Genomic DNA, 27254 nt, shown 5'->3' with positions numbered 1-27254 from the left:
CCAGAGCGACTTACAGTAAATACAGGGACATTCCCCCTGAAGCAAGTAGGGTGAAGTGCCTTGTCCAAGGACAATCCTGAAGGACAATTCAGGATCAAAAAACTTCTACAGCTGGTCTAATCACACAAATTCAAATCTCTATATAAGGAATCAAGTTTATTTACATAATAAATGACAATAAGTGTGGTAACATCATATGAATATTTATATCTGTAATCCAAATATAAACTAACCAATGGGTTACTACATCTCATTGAAGCTCATCAGAAACATTAGTTGTGTAACTTAAACCTTTTTTTGGTTTTTTCTTCATAACACATTTCCTCTCTGTCTTTATTAACATGACAATGCTCATTTGATGTGGGAGTAAAGAGGGGTGGTTGCTATGAGACAGCACAAGGTTGACAGAGTGCTAGGCCTGTGCTTGTATCCCCTGTCACTGAATAAAGTAATGGTGTGTGTGGCATGGACGATTTGTCTGTTACTCCCCAAGCATGAGGCCAGAGGAATCAATCACAGAGCTTCATATCTCCTCTTGGTCCTAAAGGAAACTACTTGCCATACTTCCAATTCATATTTCACCCCTGCAATATCATTTACATCCACATGTATTTAACTCCAGTGGTAATTTGTCTCTGTGAGATGAATGTTTCCATATAAGTTCAGACCATAAGTTTAAGGTTGTGCTCCATTAAATTAATGCATTCACCCATGATAGTTACACCACAGTTGCATTGAAATGTTCTTTGACATACAATACTTCTTGGTATTATAAAATAATGTATACTATAATAGCTATAAACTAAAGCTGATTGCTGTTTGTTTTGTTTCTGAATAAATATGTGTAGATATCATTACCACAGTACATAACACCCTCATTGGCAGCATAACCAATTGCCTCTGACCATATGGATCTGTCCCTATGAGTCGCTATTTCATATGTATTTGTAAAATGTTAAATGCCTTGCTTGCTCTTTCAAAGCTTTCAGCACAGTCATAAACTTACAGCACATGATGGTTATCACACTGTACTTTGGACCTACAGTACCTTTCAACCATATTTGTTTGGGTTTTAGTCAACATGATGTTACAGATCATAGTCCACAAACAATTATGCATTCATTCTTTGTAATATTGTTTGAGTTTTAATGAGAAGTGCTTTTTGTTGTCTGAACACATTTGGACCAAACTGGAAAGTGGGATTAACATTCTAGACATCATACATCATGCATTACAGATATATATTTGAGCATGTGGCATATGATGTTAGCTACTGATGCAAAGAAATGTGTTTGCAATTTGGAAAACAGTACTTGCAATCACATTTTTTTTTTTTTTTTTTTTTTCACACACATCACATTGATATAATACAATCCATAATTTCTGTATTGTAGAGTGATCATGCACACTTTCTCTCCCTCTTCTTGATTAGGAAACCTGACCATCCATAGCTACTCAACTATTAAATATCTCCACCTGAACATAGATGAGAATTCACATGGTAACACAATGTATTGTCAAGCATCACTGGCTTTGATGATATGAAACAGAAATTGGTGGATAAAATGTGGAAGTTCAAAGAATTTATATTTCTAATGGCTAAAATACCATTAGTTCAGTCTGCTCATGCTATAGAAAAATATTTTGTAGATTTGTACAATTTGGACAATCAGCATGTGGTACAGTAGTGTGACCAACAGGGCTTTGACTTCATTGTCTTGCACACACTAAAACAAACATAGATCAAGTCTGCATCCTCATGGTCTGTGGATGGTTCATGCTTTTATATATGACAGTCAAATAAATACTGAGGAGACTGACTATTTGTTATGTGATTGCTATGGACGTTTTACAACTTCATGAAAGTCTTTGTTGTGTCTGTCTGCCTCTCAGAGAAAAGATTATCTTTCTGATCATTTCAAACTTAATTTTGCCTTGGGGCACATTGACAGCCCTATCATCTTATTAATAGACAGAATTGTTTTTTCATACTGTATTCAGTTTTTTTGTAAGTAGGCCAACAAAAAATAGAAATGTGGTTTGCATAGTGGCATTGTTGGATTGCTGCTGTATGACAAACAATGCAAATCTCCAAATATATTTAAAAAATGGTGCCAATATGAACAATTTGGTCTAAAATCAAATTTTTAAATCTTTGCAGTTCTTTTAGTTAGTTCCTGAGATGTACATCTGCACAATAATAAAGTAATTGTTTTACTATCTACAGCTTTAACAAATGAATAGCTAAATTACAAAGCAACAACATATGCAAGATAGACTAGACAGGTCCTCCACACACAGTACAACCCAAGTGTAATTTGGACCTCAGGAACATAGAATGACACATCAGAATCATCCAACTGAATTTATTATCTGTTGGCTCTGACTATGGCCATTTTTTTTCATAGAGTCAATACCACCCTCCCTCTACTGGGCCACACAGACCATTCAGGTGAAAAATGCATTCCATTTATGGAGGTGAAATAGTCGGTGTTAATCAATATTCTCAGCTTTCCAATCAGTGATGCAATAAAGAACCCAACACAGAGAGGTCTGGATAATTTATAGAATTTGAGATAAGGGAGATAAGCGGCACAGCCAAAATGTGAGAAGAAATATGATTATATTTTTCTGTTTCTCTTTAAAGGGGATACTTTCCAATAATAATAGTTAGACATAATATTATTGTTATTGTGCTTATTTGGCCATCAACCCATTCAAATGACACAAACCAATCAATGAATTATGATCCATGTTATTGGCTAGAACCAATGCCGTGTCTACCCATGTTGTCCAAGGTTGTGAACATTTTGTCACAGGTCTGCAGCTGACATGGGTATATCTACTGTACATAAGATTTGTGATAAGAAGTAAAATGCTATAAACCAATTTCCACGTATTCAGATGGAGGAAAATGGGGAAATTTATGGGGAAAATACTTGTATTTGGCATCAATACTTTAAAGGCAACATTTCACAGTGCTGGATTCAGTTCAGATTAAACATGATAGCATGCTATAAAACATAATTCAGAATACAATGATGTAAATGCTCTTTGTTTACAGTTATCAGTGTTGCACAAACAGTTTAGAAATGTCATATGTAGAAATTGTAGTTTTATTTGATAGATGCTCTATTTCAGAAAATCTCTGAGAAGTAGGACAGTAGTCTTTCCCTGCTAAAACATTTCTCTCGTCTTAAAACATATTTATATTTTTTGGCTTTCGAGTCAGTTTAGGGTCACTCGTGCTTATTGTAATTGTGTTGTTTTTGTGTTTTTTCTTACTTATTGATGTTTGGCCTCATGATGACTTTGTACCGCCCTTTGGTCGGCATTGGCAGTTTTTAAATGTGCTCTATAAATAAACTGACTTGACTTGCTAAATTATTGCAAATGCAGCGATAAATGCTCAGTGCTTGATGGAAGGCTTTGTGGCTCAAAACATCTTTATTTGCTTCTCACTAAAATAGCTTAATGCTGCATGACAGCTCTATTTCACTGGTGATTTTGACATCATTATAGATCAATCTCTCAGCAGTCTGTAACCACCCACCACTGTCATTCTTAATCTACTCTTGTTGGCTTAATTTTTATGGCAGTAGCTTACCCTTCATTTGTTTATAGTAAGCTATGTTAAACTTCTTTTTGCAGATTGTAGATTCTTCAGTAAACAAACTTTCAATATAAATCAGGTGTAGTGTACAACAGAGCAGTCTAATAGAAGATATTAGTCAAACTGGTTTTTAAGTGTCTATTTTGCTGTTCATTATAAGTTTTCACAATGTCTCAAACTAAAACTACATTTTATAGCACACCCATTTATCTGAGTTACAGTACCTTTGGTATAATAATATACTGTAATATACTGTAATAACATCTCTCTTATGTAATAATATATATGTGATTATCAATTACCAATATCCAAAAACTCCTTACCAATATCTACAAAATAGCTTGAAATAATGCAATATGGTATTACACTGGAGGCAAAAATATTAGAATAAAGACATGGTGACATGGTTAGGTATTTTCATAGAAGCACACATCCCGCTTTTATCTACTGGTGCAACTTCTATTTTACACTATACAGTGCAAGCATTTTCGCTTTTCATTTAGGCCTATTAGAAGGCTACACATTTTAAGAGAACAGGTGAAAGGGAAAGAAATATGTCTTACTGTTTCTTTCAGATAGGTAGAATGGTTCATACTACAATCTTTTGTCTGTTTAGCCGACCTAGTGCCCACAGGCAATTGTGGCAGCTTTCATCTCTTCAAGGGAAATTTCATGGTTTTAAAACATTCAAAGTCCTCTTTAATAGGCTATGGTGAAATGTCGTATATCAAAGGAGAGTATAAAATATAACTAACAGCCTTAAACCTAAATCTGACTCCGTATAATCAGTTGATGCTGATGACCATAAGTGCTGGAGCGTGAAAGTACAGAGACTCCTAGTGGATAAAAAATGTAACAAATCTGTCTGCATTCATCACTCCATTTGCTTTTACAGACTTTCGGTTGGTGTCATTCAATACATGTACACATTGGAGAGTACCACAGGAATTATGTCAAATGTTTTATTGTAAGTATTTTTATTTTTTATTTTTTTATTTTTTATTACACAAAATGCTAATAAAAAGGATTATATTTTGTCAGCGTTGTGACCACGATCCCCACGATTCACCCAATTCAAGCTCATGGGACAGTAGAATCGAAAAATCTACTGTTGAGCGTTGGTCTCGCGGCATTACTGAATTGGAAGTGTTGGACTGGACAGAAGTAGCAGCCAATCTCGTAGTGATGACCAAAGCTGTGAGATGTCAACAGATGCGATGGAGATTCACATTTTAACCGTCTCGTTGGGTTATTAGGCTACTGTGTAAGATTGAAATGGTCTGATTTACACAATTTAATGCCAAAATCATACTGGACGTAGGCCTTTTACGATTATTTCTGTCATAATTCACTTAGCCTATAGAATGCTTCTGACCAAGGTCTGTGTTATTTCAGGTAAGATTTGAAGTACACTTTTGATCATTTTACTATCAGTCATGGTCACAAATATGACTTTTTTTGGTCTGATGTGTCAGGCAACTTTTAGATAGACTTAAGGAACAATATGTCTGATTTACTACTTGTTATGTCAATATTAAAGTTGAGTTACAATAGCTTAGCATCGGTATTTAGAGATCCTAACGCCTGTTAAAATAATAATAATGTGAAATTCAGCCATCGCGCACACTGCTGCTCTCCATGAATTGTCTGTAGCTTTTTAATGCTTATTCCTGAATGCTTAGGCTTTTATGTTTTACTGTGTATCCTATGTAGTCTATAGCCTAAACATTTTAGGGTAGTTTTAAATGTCAGTCAATAGTTTAAAAGTTAGACTGTAATGTACTGAAAGTTAGGATTTAATAGCGATAAAAGCATAGATCATTGATCAATCCGTTGGAACGTGAGATTTTCTGCGTATGTTGAACCAACCTGTACAAGTCGGGATTTTACAAGCAGGATGTCAGGTTGGATCAGGGCACGAGCGTCACTCGAGTGAGCTAGTAATCTTTTAATTCAATTTGCTGACCATGGGATCCACCTGAAAAGCTCTAATGTAGACCCACTTCAAAGGACACAACACTTCGTTGCCACCCAGAATAAGGCTATACGGAAAATACAGAAACGAAACCTTGATGGTTGTGTAAAGCCAGTCCAGGGCATCCTCACATTAGTCAGTGTACAGAAACAAGACCCTTGCTGTAACTTCCATTGGAAATGATTATTTGGCAAACAAATTGGTCATAGACTGAAATAATGAAATGTAGCTTGTCACAACCCATTCTGCTCTGAAATAGCTCTTGCTTGTTTTTTGGTAGATGCACAGTAAATTGGATATCCAATAAGTATTACCTTCAAGGGGTTTAGATGACAGGAGTATATTCTCATCTTTATTGATCAATTTACTAAATAGTTGTTATTATGTTAATATTCATGACAGATGTGTTGAGCCTTGTGGTACTCTTTGAAGGCTTGTTGTTATTTCCTCTTTCAGATTTTGAAACAGAGTGCTCTATTGTTGGGGTGTTTGTTTGCTTAGCATTGTTCTATAATACTGAGTTTGTTACCACATGTTCACAACAATGAGGTTCACTGGTGTTGTCGACGTCAAGCCACGTCTCATTTCCCTGTCTGTATCCTGCACTATAGCAAAGGTCAGGAAGTCAAACTGAGACTAAGAGAAAATCTGTATTTCCTTTTCTGAGAGAGGGTTGCCAATTAATGGGTTGGTGAAGCCTTCTCATTCATGAAATTTAAAGACAAATACCAATATATTTTGATTTATATTTAGATATTAATGTAATTAAGTCTATACATGTATATCTTGTTATTGCACATTCTATCTATGACCCAAGACAATGCTTTGGGTCAGGAGTTTTTTTTCTGACCAAGTGACAAAGAAAATGATGCCCTTGTTATCATCTTCTATCTCTGACAGAGCCTGGCACAGTCTATGGAGTTAACAGTTTTGTCCTTTTGTTGCAGGTGTTGGACAGGAAACACCCTGATTCACAACTTCCTTTTTCCTCACCTACACTGCATTCCATCATTTTCTCTTCCACGAGCAAGCCAAAGCCCAGTCCCTACAGAATTACACAAATGTGCTACCTTATTATTGGACTAATTCAATGAGATGTTCACAAGATTACACAAATGGCATAACTGCTGAACGAAACCAGTACGCTATTCAAACTTCTGCTCCAAAATGGCAGACCCCTCTTCTCTATTTGTCACTGATAATAGAGGCCTGGGAGTGCACACATGTGATCTTGTGATAAGAAGAAACTATGAGACCATCTCAACTGTTATCTGCTCCGCATTCCTTTTGTTTGGGCTCATCTACTGCTTTTTGGGTAAGGTCACAAATGGATCCTACATATAAATAGTACTGATATGCAATAAATGACAACCACATAGGCATATGATAGAGCTCTAGTACAACAACAACGACATAGTCAAACTTGTATTTAATTCTACTAGCCAGCAACATGATCTTACTCTAACCTCATTTCATGAAAGGCTTAAACTGTAAAGGGACAGGTGTCTGGGATCTGCCAGGGGTTTAGGGTGAATGAGCCTCAAGCTGACAGAGGCAGATGGGACACGAGTTGATTCACTCTGCTGTCTGTAGAGGCAGTGTAGGGGAAGTGTAGAGGAAGTGTCAGCCTTGGAGATGATAATATCACAGCCACATGAAAACACTTAACTTGGGACCATGTTAGATGGTAGTAGAGGACTTAAGACCTGTTTCTGTTAGATGTGTGCTGTAGTAATACAAGACAAAAACTGAAATCTAAAATATACCAATTCCAAAGTAAAAGCAATAGACATTATGTGATACAATATATTCAAAAATTCTCTCTGTTTTGCTGCCACCATTGGATTGTATGATGTCTACAAGTGTGTGGAATACATAATGTATGTCTTGTAGGCTTACTGTGATATCCTTTACTGACTCCTGGCCTGAAACAGGATGTGTTTTTATGGATCATTTATTTATTTCCTTAGGTTACAGACTCTTCAAAATGGTCATGTTCCTATCTGGCTTTGTATTTGGATGTTCAGCTGTCTGTCTGGTGTACTATAAAGACCCTGTGCTGAACAATCATGTGGGGATGGAAACCAAGATAGGCATCAACCTGGGTGTGGGTGTTCTGTGTGGTCTGGTGACCATACTCATCACTCCCTTGGGGCTCTTCCTCACAGGTTTATACCTGGGATGCCTTCTCACCCTGGCCAACGTGCTGGTGGTGGGACAGTATTACAGTCTTGCTCCAGCATGGGTGCCTCTAAGCGCTCTTTTGGCCACAAGTGTGCTCTGTGCCATCCTCATACTGCAGTGGCAGAAACTCTTCACTGTGCTCACCACCTCAGTATTGGGTGCCGTTGTGGTGATGATGTGTGTAGACCACCTGGTTGAGATGTCTCTTCTAGCTCGGCATTTATACAACATTATTTATCAAGTTCCTGTAAGCCCTTTGTGCTGGTTCAGCTGGGCGATCATAGGAATCTCCCCTGTCCTTAGTCTGATGGGTGTATTTGTGCAATGGAAGCTCACAGCCCATGGATTTTCTCCCGAAGGTGAGGTGCAAACTCAAATATTGAATCTTGAATACCTCTTCAAGAGTTTTATTCCTTGAAGCACTTTTTCAGTTTTTCTTTTACAATTAGTTTGCTAAACAAAACACTGTCTCTTCATATCTCTTGCTTGATTTTACAGGTTCCAAAGATATTGGCAACAGACAGAAGAAACAGGCTCGACTAATGCAGATCACAAGGAGAGAAGCCAGGAGACGCCCTCAGGAAACACAACGCCGTCGCAAGCCTCCACCCCTCAAGCGGTATGCAGGGGATGTTCTAGCCCCTGTGAGTGTTGATTACCTTCCTTGAGAAAACTTTGAACACTACTTTCATAATATTAGGATAGACTTTATTAAGTCAACCTTAACATAGAGAAATTGTGTAAACAAGAGTATATTTCTTTCTCATCTAGAGTTACCTCCAGAGCCTTCGTGAGCACCAGATGGGGACAAGCTCATCTTCAAGCAGCATTAGTACAGTTACACACACAACGATTGACTTTGACTTTGAGACCGGCTCCATGGTGCATCTGACATCTTCAGCCTCCTCACCCATATTTAGGATCTGAAATCCTAGGGGTCATCTTCCAGTTTGACTGGTATTCTCCATGCGACCAAATCACTAGTGGTGTCCATGACGGAATCCCCATGACTGGTCAGAAGACTTTGGACAGAACAGATATCTACAGTTTTGTGTCTTCCAGTCTTCATGAGAGTGGTTTGTTAAGCATTGTCCTGTGAGTTTTATACAAATATATAAATTCCATTCATTGAAAAACAAACTTTTGTTTGGAGTATAGTTTATATTTTACACAACAATTTGTTATGTGAATTTAAAGCATGGTTTCATAATCAGTTCATATAGAAAACACAAAAGGGACTTTGGATTGTGTTATTGCAGTACAAGATAAAGATGCATGGCACTAAAACTTTTTTAAATAAATATTATTCTCACTGTAAAATCTTAGAAATAAAGGCAAATCATGCCTCCATATGCTGAACTGAGAGGGACCTCTGGTGGTCTACCTATCACATAACATCCATTTTTGTCTTGTGCTATGAGGATAGCCTTTATCCTTTATCCGCTGGTGGAATTCATTTATGCGCCAGAATTTGTCTCCTTTGAAGAAGTACATGTAGCCATCTGTCCAGGCGAAGGCCGCCTCTGTGTTGTCAGGTAGCCCAGAGAAGAGTTGTGAGATGGGTTTGGGGTACAAACTGATGTGCATTGCTCTTTTTTCATCCCACTGCCAGTATACAGAGCCCTAGAAAATGGGCATGTAAAGATAGGTAAACTAACCAAATTCATGGCTATAGGCACAATATATAGCACTAACCCTTACATTTTTCATCTGACTTATAAAGGTAAACTCAGAGGGTGGTTTTATTCTTACCTTGAGGAAGATCACTTTATTGATCCTGTTGAGATACAGGGCTGAATCGACATTAGACGGGATGTTGGTCAACAGTCTAGGGAAGCCATGATCCAATTTGAAGCCTGAATACCTCCAAATGTTGTCCCCTGAAAAGACAAAGTTGAGTAGTCATGTGTCTGGGCAATAACATTCTTATTATTTTTATAACAACATTGATAAAGCAAAAATACTTGTCTCAAGAGATAGAAATACCTTTCAAGAAGTAGGACTTCCCAGTCCTCTGAGAGTGAACAGCAGCATTCAGATTCCCTGGCAGACCCTTCCAGAGCACAGAGATCAAGACAGGCACACTGTTGCCTGTGCTGGACACGGTCCACACATACTGGCCATGAAAGATGTAGGTTTTGCGAAAAGGACCTAGATGGATTAGGACCAAGAAAACATTTCTGAATTCAAACTAAATACTCATGGCCTGTAAATAGGCTGAATCTGACATTCTTTGGAATTTACTATACCCAACATAATTGCATCCATGGTAGCCTTGCAGAGATCTGGAGGTCTTGCCGCTGTGGTTACTGGACTAGTATTCCTGGACACACGAGGATATTTGACAGGCTTTCCTGGAACAGAAGAAAAGTATTATTTATAACATGACAGACAAAAATAGGGTCCAGATATAGTTTCCATAAAATAAAATATATTTATCAATCATATACCATAAATAGCTTGAATGCCTTGTATGTCATCAGGATGTAGTTTAAAGTTGGGTCGATATCCTTTGTATATGGGTCCCATCAAGGCATTGTAATACTGTGAGTGGCCCAGGCCAAGCACATGGCCAATTTCATGTGCTGCTACAATCCTCAGGTTAAAGCCAGAATCCTTCCCTTCGGTCCACTTTTCATCATCATCGAAATGCACAATGCCTGATTCAGGAGCATCTGCATGGGCTAGCACCTTTCCTAAAAGTAAGAGTAGTATTGTAAATAAGATAAAGTATGATGTAGAAAGTATTCCTAAATTCACAACATTTCACTCTTTCACATATGCACAGTTGACCCTTGTAGAGATCGGTCAGAAACCTTCTTACCTGGCCCATCAAAGGGAATTGGACATGATTTATCTTTCCTGTGGAATGAGAATTTGATGTCTGCTCTTCCCTGGTGCACCTCCTGGAACCTTAGCGGGGACACCTTACTCCAGTACCTGAAAGCGGTCTGAATGGCAAAACGTGTCTTCGCTAGGCCCAAATCTCGGGAGTAATTGTAAATTCGGTAGGTCAGCTTTTTCTTCCTCCAATAACCTGTTCAAAATATGCATCTGTAAAAAGCTTCCGGAGAGTGAACTTATTTGTATCACATAAAATCACTATAAACTGGTAGATCTTGATACCCGAACTCACCCATCACCCGATATTTTAAAGATGTGTTGCTGAAAGAGTCATCAATACCACAAAGAGGCTGACTTATTGTTGCACCAAGTTTTCCAAAGATGGGTACATCAGTTGCTTTCTGAAAAGTTCTGAGTCAAAACAAAATTTATCATTAGTAAATAGATATTTTCAATAGACATTCTGCTATTGAATTTCTTCCAGGTAAGGCCTGAACAATGCAGCTAAGTGAAAAGCACAAATGATGGTGTATGATGCTCACCTCTGAACTTTTATATTCTCAGTTGGATGATTTTGATTCTTACTTTGCAGTGGAACATGCAGGTAATCATCGGTCTTCAAAAAATTGGCATAAAAAGACATATTATAGGATATAATAAAGGATAATTGGTAAAGATCCTCTTTGATATGGTTGTCATTTGTACTGTTCAGCAATGATATGCATTTCATGAGAATGCATGCACTTCAGTAATATAAGCAATTTAGTACAAGTCACTTTTATCTGCATTCTTACCATGGCCCCTGTGAATTCATTAATGCTCAGGGTGACGGATGATGGCGTGGTCAGCAGGAAAAGAAGCACAATATATTCCATTCTGTATTCAGTTACTGGTATTCTGTATTACTGCTGCCTTCTTTCACTAATAACAAGTGCTGTAGAGAATACTGACCAAATGTTACAGAATAACACTTTTATTCCTGTCCACTGTGTTTATAAAGAGAATGCAAGATTGTCTTTGAATCTTCCTCTGTATTGTCCAAACTATGTATCCATCTATATTCTTTTATGCTCCAGTTTACCATTCCAGTAGTCTACCATTCAACCCTACTTCTAGTCTACATTGTAACTTTGTTCTGCAGTTTTATACCATCTAGTGTCCTCAGAGATCTGCTTTGAAACCGCATTATTCAACCATTATGAATGTAATGTGGGACTTCTAAGGAGGAAATAAATCCTTTAGATTGACAGCATTATGTTGTGAACGCCTACACACATTTGCCCAGCCAATATCAGTTCGTCTGTCCAATCTTAACCTCTACTAAGAAAGACAATCTGCTCTTAAGTCAAGATAAATCAATAAAATCACAAAATATACATAATCCAATATATCTCATTTCAGTCACTGACACAGCTGGAACTCTTCAATGAGTTGTGTAACACCAATCTCACACAACTAGGCAGGGTATATTGGATGGGGCCAAATTTAGCATTAGACAACACAAAATGTATCCTTGGAATTCATACAAGATACTTGTGGTTAACATGTAACATGAATTATAGAATTGTTTACTATACATGGCTTTATATTTTGGGATAATAACACCTTTCACATTGAAAAACTGTTAATGAGCAACTGCACTATGTAGAACAACACCTAACCACATTACCCCTCATGGACAACAAGCAATTACAACATTGACATCTAAGTACAATACAAAACAATAACATACAAAGTACCCATTACCAGTCTGCAGAATACCATTTTATGTCATGTGTGTTAAACAACAGCACTGTTAAAACTACCGCAGTAGTATCCACTTTCACCACTAGAGAGCACCATGTATTTATTGAAATACCAAGATTTTCAACAAGCATTTTTCATTGGAGAAGCATGTTGAATTCAGAATAGCATAGTCTACCGTCTAGACATTCTTGTAAACAAAGTGTATAAGTGAACTAGAATTCGTTGTTTTAACCAATATCAAAGGATACTGTACCTAAAAGTGTTCTTCAATCAACTGACAAAAGGATGAAAAGGGCCAAAGGGTCAGTGACAATTCTAGTGAACCACAAGACAACAATTTATAAATAATCTTGTAGTATACTGTTTTAATGCAATAACCAGCAGAGTTCTTCAATATGAAAGTATTTAATCTGCATTTCAAGCCATCCAATCACCCAGTTTTTAAGATCAAACTAAGATTTAGCCCAAATAAGGTTCTCTGGTATTTAAAATGTGAATCTTTAATACATAACTCTAATATGGAACATTTAAAGTTAAGTTTTTCAACAGTTTAATGTAAAAAAAATGAAAGTAAGTGCACAATAACCAATGCACAGGCAATTTGTTTTACAAGTACTTGTGTGCCAAGAGGCACAGTCCAAGTAAAAAAAAACACAGGTTCATACAGATATCTCCACTTATTTATACAATAAAAAAAATACAAGTATTATCTAGTTTGCAGTCTGTGCTGTGATTCTGTATTGTGAACATAACTTGAGCGGTGAATTATCTTCACTTGACATTCCAATTGCAGAGTTCATGTTGACTGGCTGAGAATAACAAACAACAGACTATTTTCAAGGGAAAAGTCCCTTTATTTTAGACCTTGGTGTTTGTGTTTTCAACAGTATCCCTTTTGACAGCTTCTCAAGAATCCTTCTCAATCTGCTGCAGCTCACCCTGTAAGACTTTGGCCCTACCCATCTTTTCGAGCTGCTCTTTTGTGGGCTGCTTGATCTCACCAGAGTCCATTTTCTGCTGCAAATCCTCAATCTGTCGCAGCTTCTTTTTAAGGTTTTTGATCTTCTTGGCCTTTTCGGTTAATGCTGTTATGGGGTCATCAGAAGTCCCAACAGGGGAGGATGACGTGTTCTGCAAGGGCTTCTCGTTATCATCACCCTCTGATATTGCCATATTCTCAACAGAATCTATCACTGTCCCCACATCAACATTGACATCCTGTTGTTGCTTGCGCTTCTCTTTGCGTTTGATGTTACGTTTGGCTGTCTTGGAAAGCCCAATAATCTCACTATCTCTCTCCACACTTCCAGGGATCCTTGGCTGCTGTGGTTGTTTGGACTGATGTGTGTCCTCTGGACTCATTCCTGGTGGTAGATCTGGCTTACTCTTGAAGAACTTAACATATTTATTTTCATAGCTGAAAACACAGAAACAGACCAGTGCAGAAAGACTGTCATGATGTGAAAATATTGAGAATGTTTCAATATAGTTTCAAACAGTGTCATACTAGGAAAACCTCACAATATTCCAAAGGTTTTCATTAAGCTGAATAGAGAAGTTAAAATAACAGCCTGCAGTATATTGAACCACTTACACAGGAACCTCTTCCTGAGGGACATATCCGTCTTTTACTTTCCGAGGTTTCCTCCAGGTTCCGTCTGGACGCTGTGTGGCAGCAATGTACTTCCCTGCATGAGAGATTTATTTTTGATCTGCATGACAAATGTTCCCTTCTACAGGTGTCGCGCTGGTTGACACCGATTCTTCTGATAATTTCCCCTAAGCAAGCCTCTCACACCCATCTATTCATTCAAAATCGCTGTAGTTATCAAACCGCAATGGATACATACAAGTATATCACAGATACAACTTTTTGTATCTGAGAAGGAAAAATCTATGCATTAAGGTTTAACAAAAATCATGCAAGTCCCATCAATTGTAGCTAACCCAACCATCTATCTAGTCTAGAAATTGAACAATCAGGACACGAACGAGTTGTTTCCTCAAAGTAACGTTTCTAGGTAGCTAACTATTGAGCTAGCACTAGCTACATCATCAACTCGTTAATTTACTACTGTCTAGTAGTACTCTACTCTACTACTGACTAGTTAACGTTGAGGTGTTTTTACAACTAAATAACTGTACAAACATTATTTGAATATGTAATTGATCTCCAGGTAAACTAAATCTATTTTTTCAGTGTTTGTTAATCAAAAAAAATGAAAGGGTTATCACTAAGCTAGCTAGCCTAGCAAGCTGCCTTAAAACGGTAGCAAGTAAGCTAGGTAGCACTATCTCCTGCCCGTCTACCTAGCCATCCAGCCACCACTGGCCGTCAACAATTAAACTCTTGCTAGTATGTCACATTAAATTCTACAGATATGCATATGCTCAACTCAATGAACAATTGCTTCAAGGAAAGTCTGATATGTAGCCCTACCAGATTCATCTGTCACATAGGGGGTGGCCATCTTGGACGTGTAGCGTGTACGACTTATTTTTCCTTTAGTTTGATTGGCAGATCGCATCCAACTGAAAGGGGTTGCGATCGCCATCTACTGTACAGGAGTATATTGCCAGAACACTTCACGCTCAAGTTGCGCATTGCCACTGTTGTCATCCACCGTCCACAATTTAGGATGATGTAGTACGGTGGCCCTGAAGTGCAAATCACACCCCCTGAGTACACCCCCCAAATGAAAACACTCCCCCGAGTCAACGAGTCAACTCCTATGGTCAACTCCCCCCAAATCGGATGACTTGTTCACCTCCCCCCAATACAAAAACACGCTCCCCCAAATGGAAAACGACATTACATTAACTCAAAAACACATTGCATTAACTCTGAACGGAAAGGGTAGGTATTTAACTTCAGCGCTGATTGGATGCAGTAGGCTAACTAACAAGAAATAAGAAATTGATCAACAGAAGTACAAAATGCAATAGCCTGACAGAGTTACTTGCACCATGACATTTGTTTGGCTATCGAATGTTGCAAATCGTAGGATAGCCTACTTATGCAAAAGTATTGCGTGTTAAATGTACAAATCGATAGCCAAACAACTATCCTGGTCCACGTTACTCTGTCATTGTGGCATTTCGTTCTAATTGTGGACAATTAGTTTTTTCTTCTGAAAAGTCCTGCTTCCTTCAACTGCGTTTTTAGCGTGCGCATGGTAGCCTACTTATTTTAATATTGTGAAACGTTAACAGCATATCTAAGATTATTTCATAGGGATGACCCTGATTAAAATAAAGATTATAGTGTCATGACTGAATTGTTAACACACATGTTGCCTCTTTCCTTCCAACCAAAACGATCAAGTTCATGATAATGACAGAGTTACGTGAACTAGTTGTTTGGCTATGTTTAACACCAATTTATGCTTTTGCATACCTAGTCTATGCTACATACTTCGATACCCAAATAAATGTCCTGGTGCACGTAACACTGTCAGGCTATTGCATTTTTTACTTCTGTCGATCAATTTCTTAGCCTACTAGCATCCAATCAGCGCTAAAGTGTAGTACCTACCCTTTCCGTTCAGAGTTAATGTAATGTCGTTTTCCATTTGGGGGAGCGTGTTTTTGTATTGGGGGGAGGTGAACAAGTCATCCGATTTGGGGGGAGTTGACTCGTATTCGGGGGAGTTTTCATTTGGGGGATGTACTCATATTAGGGGGTGTGATTTGGACTTCAGGGCCACCGTACAAAAGCGATCGGTCAGTTTGCTTGCCAGACCCGGGTCATGTTGGTATTGGATGTCCAACACAATATCAAAACTGGGGTTTTGTGAACACATTGTACAACACATCGATCAACTGGTGTTGTTTTAATATTGTGCTGTATCAATAACATTTAAATTAAGCCTCTGACGTAATAGAAGTCCCATCAATTATCTTAATCTTTAAAAATTATCAATTATCTGTCAATTATTGTCTTGGGCAAAATTATAGGGCAAACCAGAATTCTAAATAGCCTGTTTAAATATCCAACTTAAAAACAACACAACAGAGGTGAGCCATACAAAGTCCTGTTGAGTGCAAGTTGATTAGCTAAACATTGGTTTGTAATACGGCGAAAATAAATTAGTTTTGTGAAAATGTAAGTGCTGACTAAACCGTACTATTGTAATTTTTAAGATTATAACATTCACAAATTTAAAAAAGAGTACTGTAGATACTACAATTCTACAATGCCCACCAAACTATGCAGTGTGTTCCAACAAATCTTGAGAAGGAGAAAAAACTTTATCTACTTGAATGATTTTAAGTGTTCTTAGAAAACGATTCCTACTGGGACTCATAGCTGACTAATCTACGCGTCACATCTGTCGAGCGCAACACTACTCTCGGAAATGACGACGTGGAGTTTTAAAGGATCACACTGAGGAAAACACTGGAGTCCACAGTCAGACGACTTTGCATCGTTGTCTGGAAGACAGCCAGGTAAGGATACGGACGTTTCAAAATAATGTTACATTGCTAGACTGATGGTTTGTTTTATTGTTAGTTAGTATTATAGTAATTTAACCAGCTTCCAGAATAACGTTGATGTCTTGGTCAGATAGCAAGCTAGCTTTGCAGCAGTACACATTAGCCAGTTAGCTAGCTACTACTGTACGGTAGCTTGTTGCGGTGCAATTAATTGAACTGATTTGTTAGGTAGTCATAGAAAAAGATTAAGTTAATCAGTTTACCTTGTCCTAAACATATCACAAGATAAAGATACTTGACTGTCTACCAAACGCTACACAATTGGCCCAAGTAGCTAGGCTACCAAGGCTAGACTACAGTAGCTAGCTAATTTTGTATTCACAAAACCTAGCGGTTTCTGGCCAACCTTAGGTAATTAAAGAGCTAGCAGGTAAGCTATATAATACAGTTAACTAACTTTGACTTATATGTTTGCTAGCTTGCTGACTGGTTTGGGACAAGGTACTTTGTGAACGTTGATCACTAGAGCTGGTCTACATTAATTGTAGGTAGCAAAGGGTTGCTAAGTGACAAGCACAGGGTGACTGCAAATCGAGGCCAGCCATTCCTGCCACTATATGCGAGCAAGGAATGATCAGTTCTATTGAACTGTGGATAGGCATAGGAAATGTATCGGCTTAAGATGATTGAGTAGTCTTTTCTTTCGTTAGTCGTTATATTTTAATATACGCCTGAATGAACAACATTGCCTTTCGAATAATAATTAGGTCTCACGTCGCATAACTTGCAACATTTTTTTTTCATCTTCCAATGAAATATCTTTCAATGTTTTCAATTGCACCCATCCAACCCCAATCCAGCTTTTGCCTAAATCAACATGTGGTGCACCTGAATATACAAGCACCATCCTTCTTGATAAACATGTTGTTTCCATATACAGTATGCGCGTAAAAGCTTTGAAGTCGGGAGTCACTTGGTGCTGTGTTTGACGTGTGCAAAGGTGTGGTAGCTGCACACCTTGCATGACTGTGACATGAAGAGAGAATTACATGGGCGTGGGTTTGCAGTTTAAGTTTCCTTTTCGTGGCCTACTGGGTCAGAAAGGGAAACCTTAGTCGAGAAACAGCTGGCTCTTGAAACGGGTACAGTTTGCTGAAGGCGGTGTTCAAGCTTCTCAAGGACTAGATGGAAAACAAAACTAATTTGGCTCCAACAGTTGGAGTCCAACTAAATTGTAGAACTGAAGAAATACATTGCACTTTTGCCATGTTGCCTTTTTTTAAATCCAAACCGAAAATGCACTGCTGCCAAAAACATTATTGAATACAGATTGTCGGAAAGTCTACTACTGCCAGACAGACAGTCATTTATTAAAATCTGTTTTTCATCACTTGTTTTGTGACCAGAGCAAGTGGGGTTTTGCCAAGTACATTACTGCCATTTTATGGTTATGTGTATAACCTAGGCTTACGTTGCCATATTTATGAAGTATGACCAGCATCACATTTTACCTTTACCTTTAGAAATATCATTTGACTGTAGTCTTACCATAATTCTGTAATTTGGGTGTTCTGCATCTAGACCTTGTCTAGATGTTCTTTTTTGAAGCAAGCAATCCACCTTTCTCATTCCCTCTTATGACCATCCATTCATTTTTTTCTATCCAGATCTGTGTGAACAAGAAAGAAACATTGAATCAAACCTCTGCCCTGGTAAAGCTTTTTTGGCATCGTGTCTGAGGGAATTTGAAGAGAACATTTACTACACTTGAAGTCTCCATTAGGAACTAGTTAAAACTGAAGATTTAGAGAGTGCCCAGAGGAATTGTTAGGATAAGAGGTACTCTTAACATACAAGATGGCCAAGAAAAACAGCCAAAAGGGTATGTATTCTATAATGTCACATTGTTTTGCTATTCATGTACTGTACTTTATCATTATACTATTGTTGCAAGTATCTAAATGTTCTTAGAAAGCTGACAACTTGATTTCTTTGTTTGGCAAGTGATGGACCCTAAACTAATTAGTGACTTGGCTAATGCATTCCACATTGGAAACCTATACAAATACCTTACAAATGGGATACCTCCAAGTCCATCTTACTTTTCATATGAAAAGGCTTCTGTGTCTTATTTGCTGCAGGGCTGATAGTTTCAGCTCTGAGGTTTGTGATGACGAGGCAATGCCCTCAAGCATTCTGATGGTCACCCCACATGTTTTTTTGTTTTGACTCAGCTGCTTCTCATCTTATTGAGCTTAGTTTATATAGGGCAGTTTCCTCTTTCCTATGATGCTTAAACCCAGCCTTTGCGGATTTATTCTAAGACCATATCAGTTATTACCGCCTCAAATTCTATTTAGGTTTTGGGTAATTCAGATTCAGATCAGAGTCAGATTTGAATACCAAACCATAGAACCAAACTACATTGGAAATGTATATGTCACAATCACCCCATCTTGAATGTTTTGTAATATGTACTTTTCCTGTTGCAACTGGGTCTGACTAGATTAAAGGGTTATAATACTCATTCAAAACTTTTATCTGTATTCATTACTTCTATGTCTTTAACAAAGTGTTATGAACATGCAAATGAGACACAAATAAGCAGATAAATAATCATGTAATCATGTATTTGGGGTTGAAATATTTTCATTAAAGCCCCTCTTGGAATAGCAGTTTCTTAAACAGAGTAGGTGTGATCTTACATTAAGGTGTTCTCAGGCAGGTTTTATCTTCCAGGAAACACTCCTGTTTTGATGGTAATGATGACATGCCTCAGCATTTGAATAGTTTTGCAAATTCATTGGAGACATTTCTTTCTCTTCCCTCCCAGATACCTCTGGGGTTGTCTTTGATACACACTCCAAAATGGCCATGTCCCAGGGAGGAACTTTTGATAGAATGAAAGAAAAGGTAAGCAGCAACACATGCAAAGCAAGCTCCACTGTGGTTCTTCCGTGGCTTAAAGTTGTGCAGATAAAATATAATTGTTTAACTGCCATATGCTACCCCCCAAATGGTATGTTATTTGAACTACTTCTCTATATTTTACAGATCAGTGCTGTTAGGGCAGTTGTTCCCAACAAAAGCAACAATGAGATTGTGCTGGTCCTCCAGCACTTTGAAAACTGTGTTGATAAGGCCGTCCAAGCTTTCTTAGAAGGTATGGAGATTCCAGTCTTGAATGAATGTATGACTCAAGCTAAACCTGTGTGTTAGGTGAACACCTTCCTATTTACGTGTTCTATTATGCAAGCTACCTATTTTTATACATCCTGTGCGTCAGAAGTAAAATGGGTTAGCCTGTCAAAGGTAAAGGTTTAATTATTGTAAATCAAAGGTGCTGCCTACATGATTTTTACACTTAAGGCCATTCCGATGGATTATTGATTCTCAAGACATGTAGCTTGTACCCAACTCAAGAAAAAAAAGGTAAGATCCATACATGACACATATTTGCTGTGATTAAGGCAGCATTCTTCACATTTTCCCCACAGGCAACGCAGCTGAGATTCTCAAAGAGTGGAACGTCACTGGTAAAAAGAAGGTGCGTATCTGTCGTGACTTATGTCATGTCTGGTTTCATTAGGAAGGGGGAACATATTCATTCTAAATTTGAAATTGTATTTCACAGATTGAAATGGAATCTAATGGTATGGAATGTAATTGAACTCTTATTGCTTTCAACTAAGTCTTATTTCAGTTTTGGTGGATTTCCAAAGTTCGGAAATTCCGTTTTTGTCAGTTTCTCAAAACACAGAGGCACTCATCCAGGGACATGGAATATAGCTCCATATTTTCAGCCCTCTGATTTTAAAAAGTAATTGGATGTCATGACAATGAATCCTTTTCACTTAAAATGGTCAATTTTCAGCCTAAGAAGAAAAAGAAGCCCAAGCCCCAGGCAGAGCCTTCAGCTGAGGTCGCTCCAGCCGAGGCTACACCACCCGCTGAGACCAAGGATGCTGTGAATGGTTTCCATGCCAATGGCTCAGTGCTTGACGGTGACTCGATAGACTCTCTGAGCGAGCAGTTGGACTCTGCTTCCCTGGATGCAGCCGAGCTGGACTCTGAACCAGCTACTTCAGAAACTACTGGTATTTGTTTTAATGGTGGACATCTTGGCACAATGGGAACGACTGTATTGTTTGGATTTTTTGATCATTTTAAAGTTAATCCATCTGAACAGATTTATCCTACATGGCATTGTCTATTTGTAGGTGCTGAAGCCGAGAGTCTAAGTAGCGCTTCAACCCCTACGCCTCAGCAAGAAGGGAGAAACCACCAGGGTCCTCGAGGCAACAAGTTCCGTCACAGACCAGGCTCAAACTCTCATCCCTCAGCCCCCTCCTCCAAGCTCCCCACTTATGAGAGCCAACAGGGATCATCTGCTGCACGGAAGATCGGTTTGTCTGCCAGATACCCTTGACACACGTTCTCTCCTGTATAAGATTGTGTGTCAGTCATCTTTGTGTCAGCTCTGACCCTGATCTTTGATTCCCAGCTCCCAACATCGACCGCTCAATGAAAGACCTGCAGAGATGCACTGCCTCGCTCACACGTTACAGGGTGGTGGTCAAGGAGGAGATGGACTCCTCCATCAAGAGGATGAAGCAGACATTTGCTGAACTCCAAAGCTGGTCAATATTATTTTATGATATCAGTTTATGAATTAGATGCAGGTTATATTAAAATAACCTGCATATAATATTATATACACACAAACCAACAACTTTGACATGCCTATCAAGCAGAATGTTTAACTGAGCAGTTATTGAACTTCTTTCAAAGGGTCCAGTGTCCATCAAAGAATCAAAGTACATTTTGTTCACCTCTGCACTAGAATACAGTAGGCGATTGCAGGAGGGCTGTGTTATATGAAACAATCAGTTTAACTTAGTACAACTTAGACATAGGTGGCTTTGAATATGACTGATGAGTATTTGTGTTAATTTTGAATACCTAAACAGCTTGGCCTGGCCTGCTTAATTTGTTAAGCAATGGCATAGTAATGTGTATTGCTAACGCGGTTGTATTGCAGTCAAAGTACAAGGTATATCTTATCTTCAATGTAAACAATCATTTTGACCTCGTGAAAAACATCTTTATCTGATTCTCAGTCCTCATGTTTTTCTCTCTAGTCTCATGGACAGAGAAGTAACTCTGTTGTCAGAGATGGACAAGGTGAAAGCAGAAGCTAGTAAGTATAACACTTTAGCATGTTGACTGAACCCACTCAAACTCCCCTTTCAGTATGGGGTTGTTTTTCACAGTTTTCTCAGGATGACGCATTTGTATTGCTGTATGAATTGTTGCTCATATAGTTGCAATCTAAAGCTTTTTATCCTTAGTTCCTTACATCCACCTCATTGACAATGGAGGATGAGCATTCCTCCAATGTGTGGGTGTGTCCTCAGGTCATTGCCTGTCTTCATTGTAGTGAAACATGACAGTGCAAGACTGCATATTTCCTGAAGTAGGGCATTCCCTTATCCTATCTTCCCAGTGTAGAGTTTTGTGTGTTCTAGGTCTGAGAAAAGTGAATAGTGTCAGGTGTCAAGGGAGGCTCAATGCTGTCTTTGTCTGAGGTGTGTTGGGAATTACGAGGGGGGAGAAGTTCTTTAACGTTACCAAACTCAGCATTCCTCCAAATTCAACAGTTTCCCTTATCTCATCTAATGCTTCAATTTCTGTTGATGCATGTGAGATTTCTTATTATTTCCCTCCTGTTCTTGGGACAGCTTTTCACTTTGCCAGTCGACTCAGCAGCACATGATGTTCTTTCTTGGAAGGGGGAGTTTGTTTTGTATTAATGTGATGTATTGCATATATATCAGAAAAAATGTAGACCAGTATTTTTACGAGAATTTCAGTCCTCGGTTTAAGCGCTTTCTATGCATATCTTTCAGTGGCCATCTTGGACGGTCGTCAAAAGAGAGCAGAGGAACTCCGCAGGCTGACTGACCAATCAGCATCCATGTCTGAGGACCAGTTGACTGAACTGCGTGCAGACATTAAGGTGTGCTTGCTACTTTATGGTTTGTCAGTTATCATAATGCAAATGTCTGTGGGTTAATTGTGCATGGTCACATCTGTCGGTTTCAGCACTTTGTGAGTGAACGCAAGTATGATGAGGACCTGGGAAAGGCTGTGAAGTTTACATTTGAGCTTGAGCCCCTGAAGTTGAGCATTACAGAATTTGGATCAGGTATGACGTTCTTAAATTTCTGTGAAGTTCTATGTGCATAACACCCTCTACACACAGGAGGCAATATACCTGCAAGTAGAAGCCATAGCTGTTTTTATTCTATGCATAAAGAAGGTCTCCTGTCCTCAGTTTGTATTTGCACTCTGACCTTTACCAAAATAAATGGAGGGACTGTCTTGACTCCTTTTCCTTACAGTGTACCACCCTCAGACGGGCTACTCTAACCGGTCCCGTTGTAGCTCCACCTCCTCCTCCATCACTAGCCCAGGATCCCAGGAAACCCTGTCCCTCTCCCAGTCTCAGAGTTCCAGTAATCACCCTATTCACCCAATCAAACAGGTGACAGTGAAGGCAACCTTAACCATCTCTATATTATGAACATACTGTAGTGCATGTGATGAGTTTTCTGATCTGTTTTCTTCTATCTGATTTAACTTAAAATTCTCTTCTTCTTTTTTTTCCAGATTTTCCAAGGTAACAGGCGCCAGGTGTACCATGCTGGTCCACGGTATAATGGTGGTGCCTATCATGACCGAAACCCCAACCGCTCAAACTACAGATACCAGGGTAATCGGGGACAGGGTGACGGTGCCGGCTCTACAGCCCACACCTCTACCGCTTCTAACACCACAGGAGTTCCATCTCACTCCACGACATCCTCCTACCACCAAGAAAGCCCCTCTCACAATGGGCTACCACAAAGGCCTCCACGAACACACATCCCCTGACACAGAAACCTTTTTGCCTAGTCCAGACCCTCTACTAACCCTCACACTCAACCCTCAGTGACCCGCTTCCTGACCCTACCACCCCTACTAACTCCAGTTGATGAAGAATAAAATACAAGTTTACATGTTTGTCAGTTGAGCTGTAGTGCCACCTGTAGGTAAATCTAATTCATCCTCCGAACTTGAAGAGCACCTTGGTTATGTAATATCTTTATTTGGTAGTAGACAAAGCAAAAGTTCTCATGCCTTTTGATGTAGCAGCTTCCCATCTACCCTTTAGTGAATGGTTGCTATTATCAGCCTCTGTGTTGGTTGTGTATGTCCAGATGGAATCTATTGGGAGTAATAGTTTTCCCACTGCCAATATAGTAGTAGTTTTAGTAATTTAGACTATTGTTATACATCATTAGTATGTGTATACAGGCCAATATACAATGGTTTTACTTTTATTTTGGGGAGATTAATTTAGATATGAATTCATTTTCTCCATAGATTCTGTTTGGTCCTAGTCTTTCTTGCTACTTCAGAGGTTTCTGAAGTTCAATTGAGCTCAGACACTGTTTGCATAACAGTTTTGATTGTATTTGTTATATATATATATATATTATTTTATTTTATTTGTTCAGACCAATCTAACCATTTTGTTTCCTTTATTAAATTACAAAAAAGAAGAAAAAAAAACACTGGGAGTAGCTCTACCATTTATGGGAATTTTGCTCACTGGCTGACGTGTCATGAATCAACACTACAAACTATCGAAACTTTATTTAAAAACATAGACATATCAAATGGTTTTCAGTAAGGGAGTTCAATACAGTTGCCTTCACAGTCTCTACCTTACCTTTATTTGTTTGGATGGCTTAATCAATAATTAATTACTAGGTGATCTGTGGTCATCCTAATGTTGCCTTAGGGCAGTGATATAGCTTTCCCTATCTGACTCCATTGTATGCGTCACTGTCTTTGCCTTTTCTCTATTGTTGTATCATCAAGGAAGAGCTCATTTAATTTGATTCATAGTCTTACACATCACTTTTTAAGTTTAAGGTTTGAGAACAAACTACTTCCCACAACCTCAATTTGGACTTAATACATTGACACAGATTTACATTTAAATGTTTCGTACATATAGGATCATACACACATTTAACATGCTTGCCTTCTATCACAGAGTAACTTCACCTTTGCCTTCCTAGACACACAGATGTCGACATCACTTTTTTGTAAGATGATATCACTCAAAGCTGACAGTCTTATGGTCATTAGTTGTGATGTTAAGAAACACTTTTTCCCCTTTTGATACTAGTATGTTCACTTTACACTTATTGTATAGGGTGAAAATGTGATCAATCTGAAATTATTTTTCAGACCGATTTTAAGAACTTTTCAAGGTGACCAGGTTGGGGAAGTTGTAAAACTGAGGTGACTGATGCATGGATTGAATTTCCTTGAATTTCAATTACATCTGAACAAAATCAAGTGAAATACTTCAACGCTTCTTCTACAGTGATCCCTAGTGATGCAACGTCTGCTTATCTTTGAAAGTGCTGTTTCGCTGCAAAGAATTGTGTGCAACCAATCAATATGTAGTTGCTGTGACTTGTGTAAGTACATGGATATTACTACTGCTGTAATCTTTTTGTAGGATTATAGTTTTGACATGGGGAAACTGTATGCATTGTCTCTGACACTGTATAGTGTAAAAGACTAGTTCAAGTTTGTTAATTCATCACATTGTTAATTCATCATATTTTTGGAAAGGGGCCAAAAGTATTGGACCAGAAATGACTAAGATTTTCCTGTACTTTTAAAAATGCCAAGTTGTACACCCTGTTTGTAGGTTTGGCATCATTTCAGTTCTCCACTGTTAGTCTTATTCCCACAATTTGTTCCTGGAGATGCATGCACTACAGCATTTTTCATTGATACAGAAAGCTGGTGGTTGTCCCCAGAATCATATATGTGCTGTTTCTCAGATGCTGGGCCTGTTTGCTTTAGCCTCCCCTTGTGTATTTCTACTTTGGGATATCAACAATCTCAGTGATACCCCACACACACACATTTTTTGATTAACCATGTCAAAGCTAGCTTTTTTCTACATTCCATCTATGGGGATATAGGTTATCGCCAAAGAGATCATTTTTGTCCTGTCTGAGTTGCTGCCTTTTTTACATACTTGGCCTGTAAAATAACTCTTGTAATTATATTGTGGTTTAGAGTAGTGCATTTCCCTATCCTCTCCCATGTTCTTTTTACTTTTTTGAATCTACCTTGTACATAGTAGCTATATAATTGTGGTGTGCTCACAAGGGGCACAATGTATGATATTCATGTTGAACATAGGATTTACCTATAGATGAGTCAATTTCTTCCTGTTTAAGATGTATGTCCTTTTTTCTCAATGTCAAATCTGTTAACTCAAGTGCCTTCTCTTGTATCCCTCTAATTCATTCACGCCTTCCACCAAATACGGACCAAAGACATCTACCCCACGCCCCTACCCATTTCATTACAAACAGCACTTGGACTCTTTCTCTCTCCTCTGCCCCTTGTCTCCTACACATGAATGGCACACTTTTCATTTACTATAAATAAAATAATGTTTGCAATATATCTTTGTGTCTCATTTCTGTTGTACGTGTTTTAATCCAGTGGTTCCCAACCCTGGTCCTCAGGGCGCCCGTCTTGCAAGTTTTAGATGTTTCCCTGCTCCAAAACACCTGATTCAAATGAATGGTCATAAGCAGGCTTCTGCAGAGCTGGATAATAACCCATTCATTTGAATCAGAAATTATTACAAAGTAGCAAAAAAGTATTGAGTCGTAGCCTACTAAGCGAAGCTCTAGAGTCCAGGGTTCGAGGGGGGGGGTTGACCCTAACCCTAATTAAGACTGAAGACTGACCCCCCCCCCCCCCCCCAAAAGAGACAATGGTTCGGGGAGTCGATACATTTATATATCGTTCTTACCTGTAATCGTAAACATTACTTTACGCCCTGGAGAAGCTGACCCCCCCCATTATCATTGTATAATTTGCACTCTGTTGCATTAATATATATATTATGTAACTGATATCAGTTAAATGAATTAACAATTGGTTTGAGCAAGATTTGAACCAGGGGTACCGTGTGTGGCAGTAGACTCGAAGATACACATGCTTACACACTGAGCCACAGGTTTCCTGCAAAGTTACTTTCTACAAGATGGTGTAACTGCCCTTATGACACTACCAAATGCCAAAGGACAACGTACGTTTTGTTTCAACTAGAGCCAAGTTATAAAACAGTATACTCTGCCTTCTAATCATACTTACAAAACAAGTGAAAGTGTGCTGAAGGATTTCTAAGAACTTGTTCACAAAATACAGTGATGATAAGTGGACTTCTCTTGAGTAGACTTATTTATTTCTGCAACACAGTTAAATATTAAATAGAAATGTACAGCTTACTGTCTATTAGGGGTGGGAATCTTTAGGTACCTCACAATTCGATTCTTGGGGTCACGATTTGATAAAAAAAAA

At 38.5% G+C, this 27254-nt stretch overlaps 4 protein-coding genes across 5 annotated transcripts; 2 read left to right on the top strand and 2 right to left on the bottom strand.

Annotated features, from left to right (window-relative positions):
- The first annotated feature begins 4558 nt into the window (after positions 1 to 4558).
- LOC146251918 (transmembrane protein 198-like) lies at positions 4559 to 8912 on the top strand. 2 transcript variants are annotated; one of them, XM_084680340.1, is made up of 5 exons: positions 4559 to 4580; positions 6536 to 6903; positions 7559 to 8131; positions 8271 to 8416; positions 8544 to 8912. In XM_084680340.1, the coding sequence occupies exons 2-5, from the start codon at positions 6756 to 6758 to the stop codon at positions 8697 to 8699; spliced, it is 1023 nt and encodes a 340-aa protein (XP_084536466.1). In that variant the 5' UTR covers positions 4559 to 4580; positions 6536 to 6755; the 3' UTR covers positions 8700 to 8912. The 2 variants fall into 2 exon arrangements, with proteins under 2 accessions (XP_084536466.1, XP_084536465.1); XM_084680339.1 differs by lacking the exon at positions 4559 to 4580 and adding an exon at positions 4760 to 5008.
- Positions 8913 to 8974: 62 nt separating this feature from the next.
- On the bottom strand, positions 8975 to 12788 carry LOC146251917 (matrix metalloproteinase-19-like). The gene is made up of 9 exons (XM_084680338.1): positions 11411 to 12788; positions 11159 to 11232; positions 10909 to 11027; positions 10597 to 10809; positions 10223 to 10468; positions 10022 to 10126; positions 9759 to 9923; positions 9525 to 9652; positions 8975 to 9395 (listed from the first exon to the last, which is right to left on the bottom strand). The coding sequence occupies exons 1-9, from the start codon at positions 11489 to 11491 to the stop codon at positions 9153 to 9155; spliced, it is 1374 nt and encodes a 457-aa protein (XP_084536464.1). The 5' UTR covers positions 11492 to 12788; the 3' UTR covers positions 8975 to 9152.
- Positions 12789 to 12927: 139 nt separating this feature from the next.
- Positions 12928 to 14991, bottom strand: pym1 (PYM homolog 1, exon junction complex associated factor). The gene is made up of 3 exons (XM_084680341.1): positions 14803 to 14991; positions 13957 to 14050; positions 12928 to 13779 (listed from the first exon to the last, which is right to left on the bottom strand). Exons 1-3 carry the CDS (start codon positions 14915 to 14917, stop codon positions 13269 to 13271), a joined length of 720 nt encoding a protein of 239 aa, XP_084536467.1. The 5' UTR covers positions 14918 to 14991; the 3' UTR covers positions 12928 to 13268.
- A 1669-nt stretch (positions 14992 to 16660) lies between these two features.
- spats2 (spermatogenesis associated serine rich 2) lies at positions 16661 to 26346 on the top strand. Its single transcript, XM_084681051.1, has 13 exons — positions 16661 to 16811; positions 18467 to 18681; positions 19633 to 19712; positions 19854 to 19962; positions 20297 to 20346; positions 20674 to 20896; positions 21020 to 21205; positions 21304 to 21439; positions 21941 to 21999; positions 22709 to 22818; positions 22905 to 23007; positions 23204 to 23346; positions 23472 to 26346. Exons 2-13 carry the CDS (start codon positions 18657 to 18659, stop codon positions 23733 to 23735), a joined length of 1488 nt encoding a protein of 495 aa, XP_084537177.1. The 5' UTR covers positions 16661 to 16811; positions 18467 to 18656; the 3' UTR covers positions 23736 to 26346.
- Positions 26347 to 27254: the final 908 nt, after the last annotated feature.

Source organism: Hypomesus nipponensis, chromosome 18 (assembly GCF_054491055.1).
Source record: "Hypomesus nipponensis isolate SF chromosome 18, ASM5449105v1, whole genome shotgun sequence".
Classification (NCBI taxonomy): Eukaryota; Metazoa; Chordata; class Actinopteri; order Osmeriformes; family Osmeridae; genus Hypomesus; species Hypomesus nipponensis.
The sequence above is the reverse complement of the archived record's forward strand: the minus strand, read 5'-3'. Positions and strand labels throughout refer to the sequence as shown.

Bases quoted from the DNA above. Each gene is read 5' to 3' on its own strand.
- spats2 (XM_084681051.1), top strand. From the start codon at position 18,657: ATGGCCAAGAAAAACAGCCAAAAGG. The intron at 18,682-19,632 runs GTATGTATTCTA...CTTCCCTCCCAG, and splicing joins CAAGAAAAACAGCCAAAAGG to ATACCTCTGGGGTTGTCTTT. The intron at 21,440-21,940 runs GTCAATATTATT...TTTTCTCTCTAG, and splicing joins TTTGCTGAACTCCAAAGCTG to TCTCATGGACAGAGAAGTAA.
- pym1 (XM_084680341.1), bottom strand. From the start codon at position 14,917: ATGGCGATCGCAACCCCTTTCAGTTGGATGCGATCTGCCAATCAAACT. The intron at 14,051-14,802 runs GTAGGGCTACAT...TCTCTCATGCAG, and splicing joins CTATGTGACAGATGAATCTG to GGAAGTACATTGCTGCCACA. The intron at 13,780-13,956 runs GTAAGTGGTTCA...CTGTGTTTTCAG, and splicing joins CCTCAGGAAGAGGTTCCTGT to CTATGAAAATAAATATGTTA.
- LOC146251917 (XM_084680338.1), bottom strand. From the start codon at position 11,491: ATGGAATATATTGTGCTTCTTTTCCTGCTGACCACGCCATCATCCGTC. The intron at 10,810-10,908 runs GTGAGTTCGGGT...TATTTTGAACAG, and splicing joins TTTAAAATATCGGGTGATGG to GTTATTGGAGGAAGAAAAAG. The intron at 10,127-10,222 runs GTATATGATTGA...CTTCTGTTCCAG, and splicing joins AGGCATTCAAGCTATTTATG to GAAAGCCTGTCAAATATCCT.
- LOC146251918 (XM_084680340.1), top strand. From the start codon at position 6,756: ATGGCAGACCCCTCTTCTCTATTTGTCACTGATAATAGAGGCCTGGGA. The intron at 6,904-7,558 runs GTAAGGTCACAA...TTATTTCCTTAG, and splicing joins GCTCATCTACTGCTTTTTGG to GTTACAGACTCTTCAAAATG. The intron at 8,417-8,543 runs GTGAGTGTTGAT...TTTCTCATCTAG, and splicing joins CAGGGGATGTTCTAGCCCCT to AGTTACCTCCAGAGCCTTCG.